This window comes from Papaver somniferum, chromosome 5 (assembly GCF_003573695.1).
Source record: "Papaver somniferum cultivar HN1 chromosome 5, ASM357369v1, whole genome shotgun sequence".
NCBI lineage: Eukaryota > Viridiplantae > Streptophyta > Magnoliopsida > Ranunculales > Papaveraceae > Papaver > Papaver somniferum.
Genome location: NC_039362.1, coordinates 1,808,884 through 1,820,386, shown reverse-complemented (window position 1 = coordinate 1,820,386; position 11,503 = coordinate 1,808,884). Strand labels below are relative to the sequence as shown.

Here is an 11,503-nt window from a genome sequence, read left to right as displayed (position 1 = left end):
TTTGAGTGGGTGTAAAATCATTCTCATAATCTAAGAAATCAGCCATTTCTGGATCATTGTTGTAGTTGATATGTATTTTCCTAGGTTTTTTAGATGAATGATGACCCTCCTCATCCTCCATTGAATCAAGAATTAGAATTTTCTCACTTTCTCCTTCTCTTTCTCTCCTTCTTAACCAAACCAAAACTTTGATATTTTTTTCCTCAAATTTTTCATCTAAACAACTCTTATAATTCTGAAAATTATTTTAATCACTAAACAAAATATTTAATCACTAATCAAGATTATTAACACTAATACGTAAAGGGTAGATTTGCCATTAAAAAAATTTGGGTTAAGGGGTTATCTGATTTTGCTATTTCACAACCTTTTTTGTCTTCATTCAGTATGCCTTGGAAGATTTTGGTATGCCCAAAATTATAGTTCTTGATAATAGGTATTTATTTTTGGGTATGCTTTATGCAGGTGTAAAGTTTGATTTTTCGTCTAAAATTATGTGGAATTGAGATTGATTTTTATTATTGGATCATTTGCGTGATCTACTGGTTTTCCATTCTCAACAAATTCTATCAGTTTCAGTTTTATTTTATTTTTTTGGAAATTAGGGTTAACTAACTCGACTTTAATTGTGTGTGCTTTATAACTTTGAGGTTGTAATAAGGCAACTTTGTATTTATTTTTCTTATTAGCAATAAATATTTTTTCTTCATCTGACGTTAATAACTTTGTCTTTGTCGGCTAATGTTTAAAACGTCATGAGATAGATAATAGTCACTCTTGACATTGAAGTATTCTTTCGTCATTTCACATCACCTCTTAGGATATATATATAGTATTCTTTGAACACGTTAAAAGAAATAACCACGAGCATCAATCAATATTATTCGAGTTTAGTCTCTAAATTGACGCTCAAACCTAATTAAGAGAAACACTTCCATTTCTTAACCGAGTGACAATTGAACCACAATTTACATGCCAAACGAAATCTGAGAAGACAATGAAGATGATGGGTGAAATCGTCTTTGGTGTGGTCAATAGGTCCGTGTCCTTCAGGGAAGAATATCTTTTACTACTGGTAGACTGAAATGCTAGATATGCTTCTTTTGGTCCCCCAAAACCGAACCTGCAATCGGATGCAAAGCCGGACATTTAACCGGGAAATAAGCAACCCTTTCTAGAGAGTAGTCAGTCAAAGAGAGTCAAGCCTTGTCATGGAAAATGACTATACTATACACTACTATTTTAAACCCAAAGGCTGATGACATGGTTCTCCGACCGAGCCCGACCAATCGCCGGTGGTCGCTCCAGTCCACCTTCCTGTGGCATCATCGTGCCTAATTCTCCGTCTCACCACTTCCAACAAGACTATACTACCATGTATATGGTAGCATTTTAAATTTCTTAGGTCCTGTTTGCTCTATAGGACACATAACCGCACGTATCAAATCTTGTAATCGAACGGTTGGGAATGAGAGTGTGTACAAGAGTTAAACCCTTGCAACGCAACGTGCTTAATCCCTGTTAAAAAATTGCCTCTAGCGATTCCCTCCACCATTTTCATTTTCACTTTCAGTGTGAGAGAGATTCAGAGAAAGCTTGGAGGTGAAGAGAAACCAGCGAGAATTGACGAGAGTTTTGGAATTAAGAAGCCGAAATCCTGAATCAGCTTTTGTAATAGGTCGTTTCAGCTGAAATTCTCCTTCTCATATCTGTTTACAGGGCTTATTTTAAGTAAGTTGTGATTCTCATTTTCTTTCTTTTGTTTTCTTAATAATCTTCATCAGAGAGATTAATTCCTATCTCAAGTATGTTTCAAGTGTTTGTTTAAGCTATAGTATCAATTTATATATTTATTTTTTTTTAAATTTTTGGGGGTTTTCCTCTTAGCTTAATCGGAGAGACTGTTAGGGTTTTGAGGTGTTTTTTTGGCCGATCTACTGAGTTTCGTATGTTTATGTAGTATCTAAATTAGTGCATTTTAACGATTTTAGTTTCAGATGGAGTTGATTTTGATTTGGAGAATGGCTTAGGAAATGAAAGAAAAATAAATTACTAACAGTGAATTTTCAGGATGTATCTCAGTGAACTCTGCTCGCTTTGATTCTTCACCACTAAGTTGTTTTCCAGAAAACTCTAATGGTAAGGTTCATCCCTGCTCTCACATTTATTCCATTTCCAATTATATGCATTAGTTACTTTATTGTGTACAATCAATTGCCACATTTTGTGATTTGGGAGCTTTTTTTATTGAATTGACAGGGAACTCCTGACGATTTTTTTATCTGTCTTTGTTACTGAACCTGCCGAATTACCCAATGGAATTCAAGGTTATAGGGTAATCACCCAGGTAATTATTACTATCAGAATAGGATTGTAATTTAATGTTGAATCAGAGTTATCATTTTAAATCACTGTCTATTCAATGCTGAATGTTTTAACCTCAAGGCTTGGGGGTATAGGTCCATGGAAACACACTAATATAGAACGAGACAGATCAACCTTCGTCTTCTGATAAGTAATCACGTCACTGACTGTACTTTGTTTTGGAAGTCACCTTATCGTTTTTTGTTGCATGACAGAATACAACCTTTAGAGATTTCAAACCTTGCAACTCGGGTAAAGGGATGTCCAAAACTTAGTAATACAAAATATTATGTCTTAGTGTACCGAGTGAACATCTCAGACAAGTGATTAGCAACTCGATACCTAATAGCTTGGGGTGTAGCTTGTAGATAATTATAGTCATGAGGGGTAAGTCTGATCTTGGTTGAAAACTTTTAATGTTTGATTCTGTTTCACATCGACTGTCTACTTGTTTATTCAAAATTGAAATTCTGATAAAATAAAGTTGAATAGTTTATGAATCTTCAAAAGATATGGTTTAATTTTTAATGTTTGACAGTAGTATCGGTGACTATAAATACATTATCGTCCGTTTTCTTTTTCCTTCTCCCGTTTGTTTTTATGGAATATAAGATTATCAAAGGCATTAATGGAAATACAATTTTTTTGTTGCAGACCAATATGACCGATGTCGATAAGTATAAAAGGCATGTGAATGTCGTTACCAAGCGTTATAGTGACTTTGTGAGGTTGCGGGATTAGCTTAGTGAAGAATTCCCGCAAATTACTATTCCTCAGGCCCGCAATGTAGTAGGTAAATACTTAAAAGTCACCTTCTTAATTGCTCTAATACTCATGTTTTCCGACGTTGTTGAATTTAAACCAATATGTGAAGTAAGCAGTATTATGTTCCTAGGCTGTGAAGCAATCTTTGGTGGCATTGGCTAATTGTGTGATTTATTTCTTTGTTCATCTGTAGGATTTAGTGCTAAGTCCATTGAGATGCAATGTCGTGCTGTAGACGATTTTCTAAAATTCTTGGTTTCAACAAGTTCTTCTCTCTACAATAGTGTAAGTTTAAAGAAATTCTTGGTGGCGGAGACAGTGGCTGCGGCAGATGAAGAGGTAATGCGAAGTAGTACATTATACTTTCACGTCGTCCTCCTTAGTTCAAAATTGTTGGATTTTCTCTTAAAGCCAAACTAGTTATTAACAAAAACACTTACACTTCATGAGGGCCAAAATATAGGAAAAACCGGATGGTCTTATATCTGTTTTTGAGTTGTTTTTTTCTTTTCTTCTGCAGCAGTATGGGAAGTGTGTTCCTCGAATGGCAGCACGCTTATCTACAGATTTAGAAGAAATCTTGATTTTTGTCAACAAAATGAAAGAACAAAAGATGGCTGGCAACATGGTTTTGCTTGATGGTGGAAATTCGCTGTTGCATGACGCAACTCTAAAACTTGGGTCAACTTGCAGAGTAAGCGGAGTGCCCTCTAGTGATGGTACAGACAAGGTGTCTTATTTCTGCTCAATATCTGGATTGGAAGAGCGGCTGCGGGATAAAATCAAGGAGGGTTTAAGGAGGGCTACAGGTCTCCATGTAGAGCTGAGCAGAAAGGTCTATGAAGGAGAGGTTGGATGTTACTCTCTTAAGTTAGTGTTTCTAATCTTTGAATGTTTTGTTTGGTTAAAATCTGACCAGTAGCGTCGAACGTCGTTATAATGAATTTATAAATCATGAAGTTAACTCAATGCTTCTTAGCAGGTTAAATTAATATACATTGAATATTTAATGCAAAATCTATGCACTCTCATCACAGGTCACTAAGCTCCAGCGAAATTATATCGATGATAGCAACAACACTATTAGGAGTATCAGCATTGATCTGGCAACTACCCAAGAAACAAGGGAGTTACTTTTGGGCGAACTTTATTTCGATGCTCTGGAAAAGGTAAGATTATCAATTATTGACATAGAAACCGTATATTTTACTTAATCTTATTTTAGGTTCCAGGAAAATATTTTTGACATGACAAATTTTATTAAACCTAACAATTATTGTAGGTTGAAGTTGAAGACTCCATAGTCATTGATATTCAGAGCGGAGCAGTTAAAAATAAAGGCCCCGTCACTAATACTTCTTCAAGAACCAACTCACCGGACGAACCAGACCTTGAGGCACCCATCGCACGAGGCAATAATCCACAACCTGGAGGAAAGGTTCTTAAAGTGATAAAGGCAGCCCAGGTTTGTTTTAATTTGCAACTCACCTGTGTATTTGCTGTTTAAAACTGGTTTATATTAAGTGATGACAGTTACTTTTGTAACAGAATGTTTCACTTCATGATCTTGATGAAGCAATTACTACACAGAGGAAAGATGAAGGTATCTATTCTTTTCTGATCAGTCAGAAAGTATCAGCAGCCAATATCGACGAGGTAGACCTTATTACTTCTTAGGCGAATTTTCATATGCAACTTTTTTTTTTTTGCTCAGATGAATAAGATTTTATTACTAAAAGAACACCCAAAGAGTCACAAAAGCAGCCAAAGAGCCAAAATATATTCCATAATAACTTCATCAAAAAAGCTTTGTTTTATTTCCATCAATCTTTTAAGACCTAAACCACCTTCTTATTTGAACAGAAGTATGAAAAAATCTAGTGTTAGCAGCTCCTTCTTTCAGCCATTTTTCTTGATTTTTGTTGTGGAATAGATTTATGATGCTGAGTCACTAACTCTTGCTTTCCTCTTGCTGTAATAAGATTATTTAGGAGAGTAATGTCTGCTGTGTTTTTTTAAGATAGTAAAGAAGCTTGTTTTACCTCTTCTTCAGCTTGTTGCAGTTGTAGTCTCACTTCTCCAAATAAATTCCAGTTCCATTCTCTAATTTTAATTTCCAGAATCTTCATTTTTTGCATGAAAACAAAAGCTGGATTACCAATCACCTCCTCAGACCATGCTTCTTTGATTAATTCTTTGAAACCTTCTTGAGATAACCAGATTTTAAGAACTCTAAAAGGTATGTTCTTAGGCTTTTGAATATGAACACAAGAACCCAGAAGAGGGCTATGATCAGAAACTCCTCTAACCCCATTCTGGATAAAGATCACACCTTTTCCAGAATGAACCCAGAAAAGATCAAATTTTTGCTGTCCTTAGAATTCCATCTAATTTTTGGTTCCACAACCCAGCATAATGTTGGACTAAACTGATTCACTAAACTTATGAGTATGTCTTTGGCTTGAGGTCTTCTCAAACCTCTGACATTCCAGAATATTGTTTTCATTTGGATTTAGAGGTTTGAGAAGATACAAGACTTCTCATTTCTTTTTTCTCTTTAACTAAATTTTGAGCCTTGTCTTCTTGTTGTAATGAGACACTGATGGGCTTAGGTTTATCTACTTTCTTAATAACTTCTTTTGCACCTTCTTCCTTGTCACCAATAATATTCACAACTCGAAGCACTGAAGAACTACTTGAAGCAATATCTAATATTTTATCAACACTTATTAGAGGAAATATATCAATATCTGAATCTTGCAGAGCATGGAATTTACCTGATTACTATGATGTGAATTTGCAGATTGCTCAACTGTATTGCTCACTGTAGGAATAATAGTATCAACTATTTCATCATCAATGATTTCAGTTTCTATCCTCTTGTCAGATATTTCAGGTGTTTGACATATGTCAGTACCTATAGGAATCCTCTTTGATGTTTTAACTCTCCAAACATTCTTCTGTTGAACTGGCGTAGCACTATTAGTTTCATTCTCTTGAACTGCTTTTTTCTTTTGTGTTCTACACTCAGTTACTATGTGTCCCATCACATGACAGTGACTGCAGAAATTAGGTAGTTTTGGTATCTGAATATCTTGCATGAAGCTGAGATCTTGAATTCAAAGAAAAAATTGAACCGAGAAAATAATTTTTTTGCCTAAGTTGGTCGCCCGATCCTCAGACAAGTTAGTATGTTCGTATCAATTCTTCATATGCAACTTCGATAGTAGGAATATTTTCTGAAATACTACTAGCGACTACTATCCATGGCAGATCGTTGTCTCCTTTGAATGTGAAAACCATTACCTTTGGGTGGATTTAATAATAAGAGTAACTACTGTTTATTCTAGAAATCATTCTGAAATAGATAGTTACTTCATAACAGGTTGTGAATAATCTTGTTAACGAAGGATTGGCAAAGCGTAAGTATGGAATATTACAGATTTCCGAGGTATGTTCTTTTCTCTTCTTTCACATTTTGTCTCTCATAGTTGATGATATTTTAGTATTTATCCCTCTTAACAATCAAAACAATCAAAACTTGCAGGCACAAATGCTGGATTTTGAATGTTTTTCCCTCATAAATAATGCTTTGGAGACCTCGTTTCTGTCAGTGTTTTTAAGTGCTGCTCGAGGAATGTGTGGATTTAGGGGATCAGAAATATTTATCCCTACTAAAATACCTGGTGTAATTTTTCCTCGTATGATTATAATTCGAGCACCAAATAACGAGGATGCCTTCAGAATGGCAACTCTTTTTTGGTATAGCAATGAGAGACAAAAACTAGTCACTCCCGTTGTTGATAGGTTAAAGCGGAAAGATATGATTAATTGTGTTGTTCTACTCGCTGGACCTCTTCAAACTGGAAAATCTGAGTTGGCATATCAAATATCCAAGAAACTTGGAAGTGAGGTAAGTGTGAACCGTCATTAATAGTGTCTAAAGAACTTATAATTTGTAGTTTTGACAATGTGAAACTCTTGGTCAACGTTTGTATGAAGTTGTTTATTATAATTTCAAGAGAAATTTATCTTTATTTTGTAGGATCTCTTTTTCCCAATGATTGAATCAGATGAATACCCAGTGGCTGAGCTAAAAAAGATCTTGAAGGATACTATTTGCCGAGCTGTCAGTCTAAAGATGAGAAAAAACAAGAAGGTGTACGAAGGAGAGGTTAGGCAGTTGTGTTTATAGATAGCATTTTTTTTTAATTTATGAAGATAGTTATAGAGGCCTTGAATAGGAAAGATTATAACTTTGATATATTTCTTATTTAGGTCGTTGAAATCTCATCAAAAGCAACTGGGAGTAGCAGTGGTATCAATTGGCAAACTACTTGTGACATTGCGATTGGTTTAAACACAGATGCAAAGGAACAGCATGTCGAGCTCGGTGAACAACTTTCAAAAGCTATTATAAAAGAACAGGTATGTTTACTAAAGCTTCCACTTGCCCATCTGGACCTGTTATAGATACTTCCACTTACCAAAGCTTCCGCTTTGGAGATAATTCGTAAAATTCAATTGTTGATTACTTAGGCATGACATAATTCATGAATTCAACATTTTAGGTAGCCATTGGAGATGTTATTTGCATTGATTTCTATAACAAAGTGGTGACAAGGATTGGTAGAAGTCCCACTTTTTCAGAAGAAAAAGATCATGGGAAAAATGTATACGTGGCCCTTCCAAAAGGGGAGATTCTTAAGGAGGGAACATCCAGGTTGGTTTTTGTTATATTTTAAACGCTAGTATGTTTTTCATCAAAATTATCACTGATAGTGATGGTTATTTATAGGATATAACTATTTACGATCTCTATAAGACTGAAAGACGAGGACATAGTATATGTAAGCGAGTGAGAAAGGAAATGAAGCCAAAAGAATCCATAAGAGATGATGCTATAAACAAGGTGTACCTCCCATGACTTTCTTGGATTTTCCAGTTCATTCTTGTTTCCTTGTTTCAAGGTTTTAACTAGTCTAAACTGATATATGCAGGCTATTGAAAGTTTAGTAAAACAAAAAGTGGTACAACCACAACGAGGGGTTTTATTCATCGATCAGGTACATTTTATTCCTATTGATTTTACGTTCATTATCCATTTGTTCTTCCTGCAAGCTTGATTATTGCTATTATTTGCAGGTGGACAGCTTGGACGAAAAGATCCTTTCCTTCATTAGCAAGATCATGAAGGAATCAGAAAATGTCTTTCCAGTATTAATGTTCTCCACGGAGAAGGATATAAGTGAACTTAAGTATTGTTTGTCACTGGCATTTATTACCAAAACTAGGTGAAAATTGTGATACTAATTTTGAATGGTTAAATTTGATATTTTTGCAGTTTAACTGGCATGCCCAAGGACATATTGGAACATATGGTTATTGTACATACTCAAGCATGTGGGCTGCCAGAAAATTCGATAAAGGTTTTTGATCTTTTCTTGTTCCTTATGGTTATAGTTGAATCTTTATCCGCATTGTGCATGTAACCCCACTAAACCTTTTACCGTCTAATTTATTGCTCTTTCTTAACGGGTCTTTATTTTGCTTACTTTTAAGGGTTGAGATAAGGAATATATGGTGGTAATTTTTTTTTCCTTATGATTGTAGGAATTAGAACCAAGGACTCTGTGTACTGTTCCTGCATTAGAAAAGGAGGTTAAGTTCATAGATGCCTTCCAACTTGTAAACGCATCTTTCGGTGCCGGTGCAATAGCAAGTATAGTTCTTGCTGCTGCAAACTCAGACACTCCACCACATACATTTGGCTTTCTGATCGGTGCGTTTGTATGTTGCAATTCATCTTTGCTTCATTATCTATGTGTGGCTTTCGACTTACAAAGTTCAATTAAAGAACCCAAAGACTCTAAGTCTACCAAGGAGATCTGGATAGACAGATCAAAGGTGAAGGTGCTTAGACGGCAGATCTTCTTTGGCTTTTTTGCTGGAACTTCGGGTGTTGGATGGGTCATAGCATCTCTGGTAGCATATATTTTAAAAAAATTTAATAATCCGACTTGGATGTTTGTTGCATTGTTGGTTGTACTTGGTGGTAGCTATGTATGGTTTGTGAAAAAAATCTGGAAGCAACTAACAGCTATGTGGTGCTGTGAGGAACAAAGAACACTTTGAGAATTGAATGCGAAGTCTATATTTCCAGCAGCAGTAGATAATGCCAGCGGTTACATAAAGGTGGCTGATAGGGTGCAGTTATGAGGACATGGCAGGTGAATTTTGTTTTTCAGAGAATTGAGTATACCATGTTTGGTTCCTGTTGAAGGAGGAAATGATGCTAAATAAGTCTGGACTCTGGTGGTTTTGGTGCTCTTCATTGGGATCACAAGGGAGATGTTTTATGTGCTGCTACTTTTGAAAATCTCTTTCTGTATTTTGATTAAAAATATTGTTTGTTTGTTTGTTTGTGTCATTTGATTTTGTTACTGTAACTCTTCATCTGTGTTGGGTGCACTTCTGGAAATCAGTATACAAAATTTGGCTGAATGAAGATGTGAATTCCCACCAAGTGTTAAAGTTTCATTTAGACCCACACATTAGTTGTAGGATGTATCAACTACTGCTGTGAGATGCCTGTGACCCTATCAGAATCTTAGGATACTTTTCACAAAGGACTTGCTCTGACAAAAATAGGAAAATCAGAATCAATATTTTTGTTTGGGTATGATCTACAGGCATTAAACTTATTTCCGAATTCAAGGAAATTGCACTATGATCGCGGCTCTTAAGTTTTTCTTGGTTGTTAAGCTTACATCTGCTTAAACTAAAAGAGGGGGATTATGAATCTATGATGATCATTTTTTTGCTTGATATTGTCAGCTTCTGCTCCGACCTTCACAACGACCAGGAATCCCTTCCACACTCCTCCATTTTCATTACAGGCTCTTGCCTCCCTCCAACTGTGTTTACTCAACTTGTTGATGAGTTAGACAAAGAAACCAAACACCAATGGATATCCAGGAGACGCGAAGCTGAAAACGAAACCATGGAAGGTTTTGATAGCTTAAATACTGAAGATTTTGGTTATGCCCACCTGGATCATATAGCATTTTCGGTGTGACACTGACTATATGGCGTCAAGCTTTTTTTTGTTTCGTCTTTAGGCTTTCCATAAATTAAGAGGCAAACTGGTCTCGTGAAGACATGGAAATGCCTGTTTAGCTCGAATTAAAGAACGTAGTTCAGGTTAACTATACTGGAAACTCGGCAGCACCGGCGGGCTTTAGACCATGATGCTGATCACTCAGACCTCCTTCTTGCTTAAACCGTGAGCGAAAAAGCTTTATAGGAAGCAGCTAAATGGTTAGGTTAGGTGGGTATAGCACTTGCTGTGTTGCCCATTACATAAGTTGATTCATAGGCATGACTGAAAGGCCCAAGTCCTAGATGTGATATATAACTAAGAACACAAAAAAAAGAGGTGCCTGGTGACATTTGTACCGCAAAAAACAGATTCCAATCAGAAGATTTTGAAGCTAACATTGAGGGTGTAGAAGAAAATTCTAAAAAGAAGGCTAGGGAGCTTCAAAAGTTACATGGGGATGGTAATCCTAGCTCCTCTAATGCTAATGATAACTTAGGTAGAGGCTGTAGATCACATGTCAAAAAGAAAAAGTAGCTTCTTTGTAGGATTTGTTCATGTTTGTTTTCGTCGCTGCTTTTTCGCAGTTTGGTTTCTCGCTGTTTATTGATAAAGTTTGTGTCTGTAACCTAACATTTTGCACAGAGGATCGGCTTAATGGGAAAATGTCACGTCACGCACAGTCATCAGCTTGCATCATCGTGGTGTCATCATGACGTCAGCTCCGGCATCAGCATATGTGCACGACATCAAACTGGGACGCCGCCATCACGACTCGGCGGCCTGTATCAGCATGCCGTCATCATCAGCAGCACTTGTGGAAGTCGTCATCTTGAAGTCAGCGGGCTGCATCAGCATGACATCATCACCACAACCGACGACATCAGCAACACATGAGTACCGTGTCATCATGGAGTCAGGCCAACACCGATGGTAGAGCACGGCAACCCTATTTACGGCCAGACTCTTGTCCGGCTGCAGCTGATTTGCTTCGGTACATGAGCAAGCGGATCATTCTTGTTTCGCTGCAATTTTTACCCTAGCCGAGCCCAGCCGCCATCCGAGTCTAGCGTCTTGAGAAGATGTTTTAGCCCCAGTTCAGTCAAGTCTTTGAATTTTTCAACAGTTTGGCTTGGTTTTTATTGCAGCTTGGGCTTGGTCATTTGCACCTTCTAATGAAGTGTCCAGAATACTAGTTGGCCAACGCTTAGACGAAGTTCTAGTAGGGGTGAGCATTTGGTCTAAAATCCGCGAACACGACACGTACCAACCGCA

General features: G+C 36.6%; 1 protein-coding gene across 5 annotated transcripts; it reads left to right on the top strand.

Moving 5' to 3' along the window:
* The first annotated feature begins 1,579 nt into the window (after positions 1–1,579).
* LOC113280867 (ruvB-like helicase 1) lies at positions 1,580–9,633 on the top strand. 5 transcript variants are annotated; one of them, XM_026529446.1, is made up of 19 exons: positions 1,580–1,731; positions 2,071–2,139; positions 2,260–2,347; positions 3,019–3,157; positions 3,323–3,468; positions 3,650–3,979; positions 4,167–4,298; positions 4,412–4,594; positions 4,678–4,785; positions 6,515–6,580; positions 6,677–7,042; positions 7,175–7,303; positions 7,408–7,557; positions 7,701–7,852; positions 7,928–8,041; positions 8,130–8,195; positions 8,275–8,377; positions 8,474–8,558; positions 8,743–9,633. In XM_026529446.1, exons 5-15 carry the CDS (start codon positions 3,346–3,348, stop codon positions 7,932–7,934), a joined length of 1,746 nt encoding a protein of 581 aa, XP_026385231.1. In that variant the 5' UTR covers positions 1,580–1,731; positions 2,071–2,139; positions 2,260–2,347; positions 3,019–3,157; positions 3,323–3,345; the 3' UTR covers positions 7,935–8,041; positions 8,130–8,195; positions 8,275–8,377; positions 8,474–8,558; positions 8,743–9,633. The 5 variants fall into 5 exon arrangements, with proteins under 5 accessions (XP_026385231.1, XP_026385230.1, XP_026385229.1 ...); XM_026529445.1 differs by having other exon boundaries at positions 8,275–8,387; XM_026529444.1 differs by having other exon boundaries at positions 2,083–2,139; positions 8,275–8,558.
* The last annotated feature ends 1,870 nt before the right edge of the window (positions 9,634–11,503 follow it).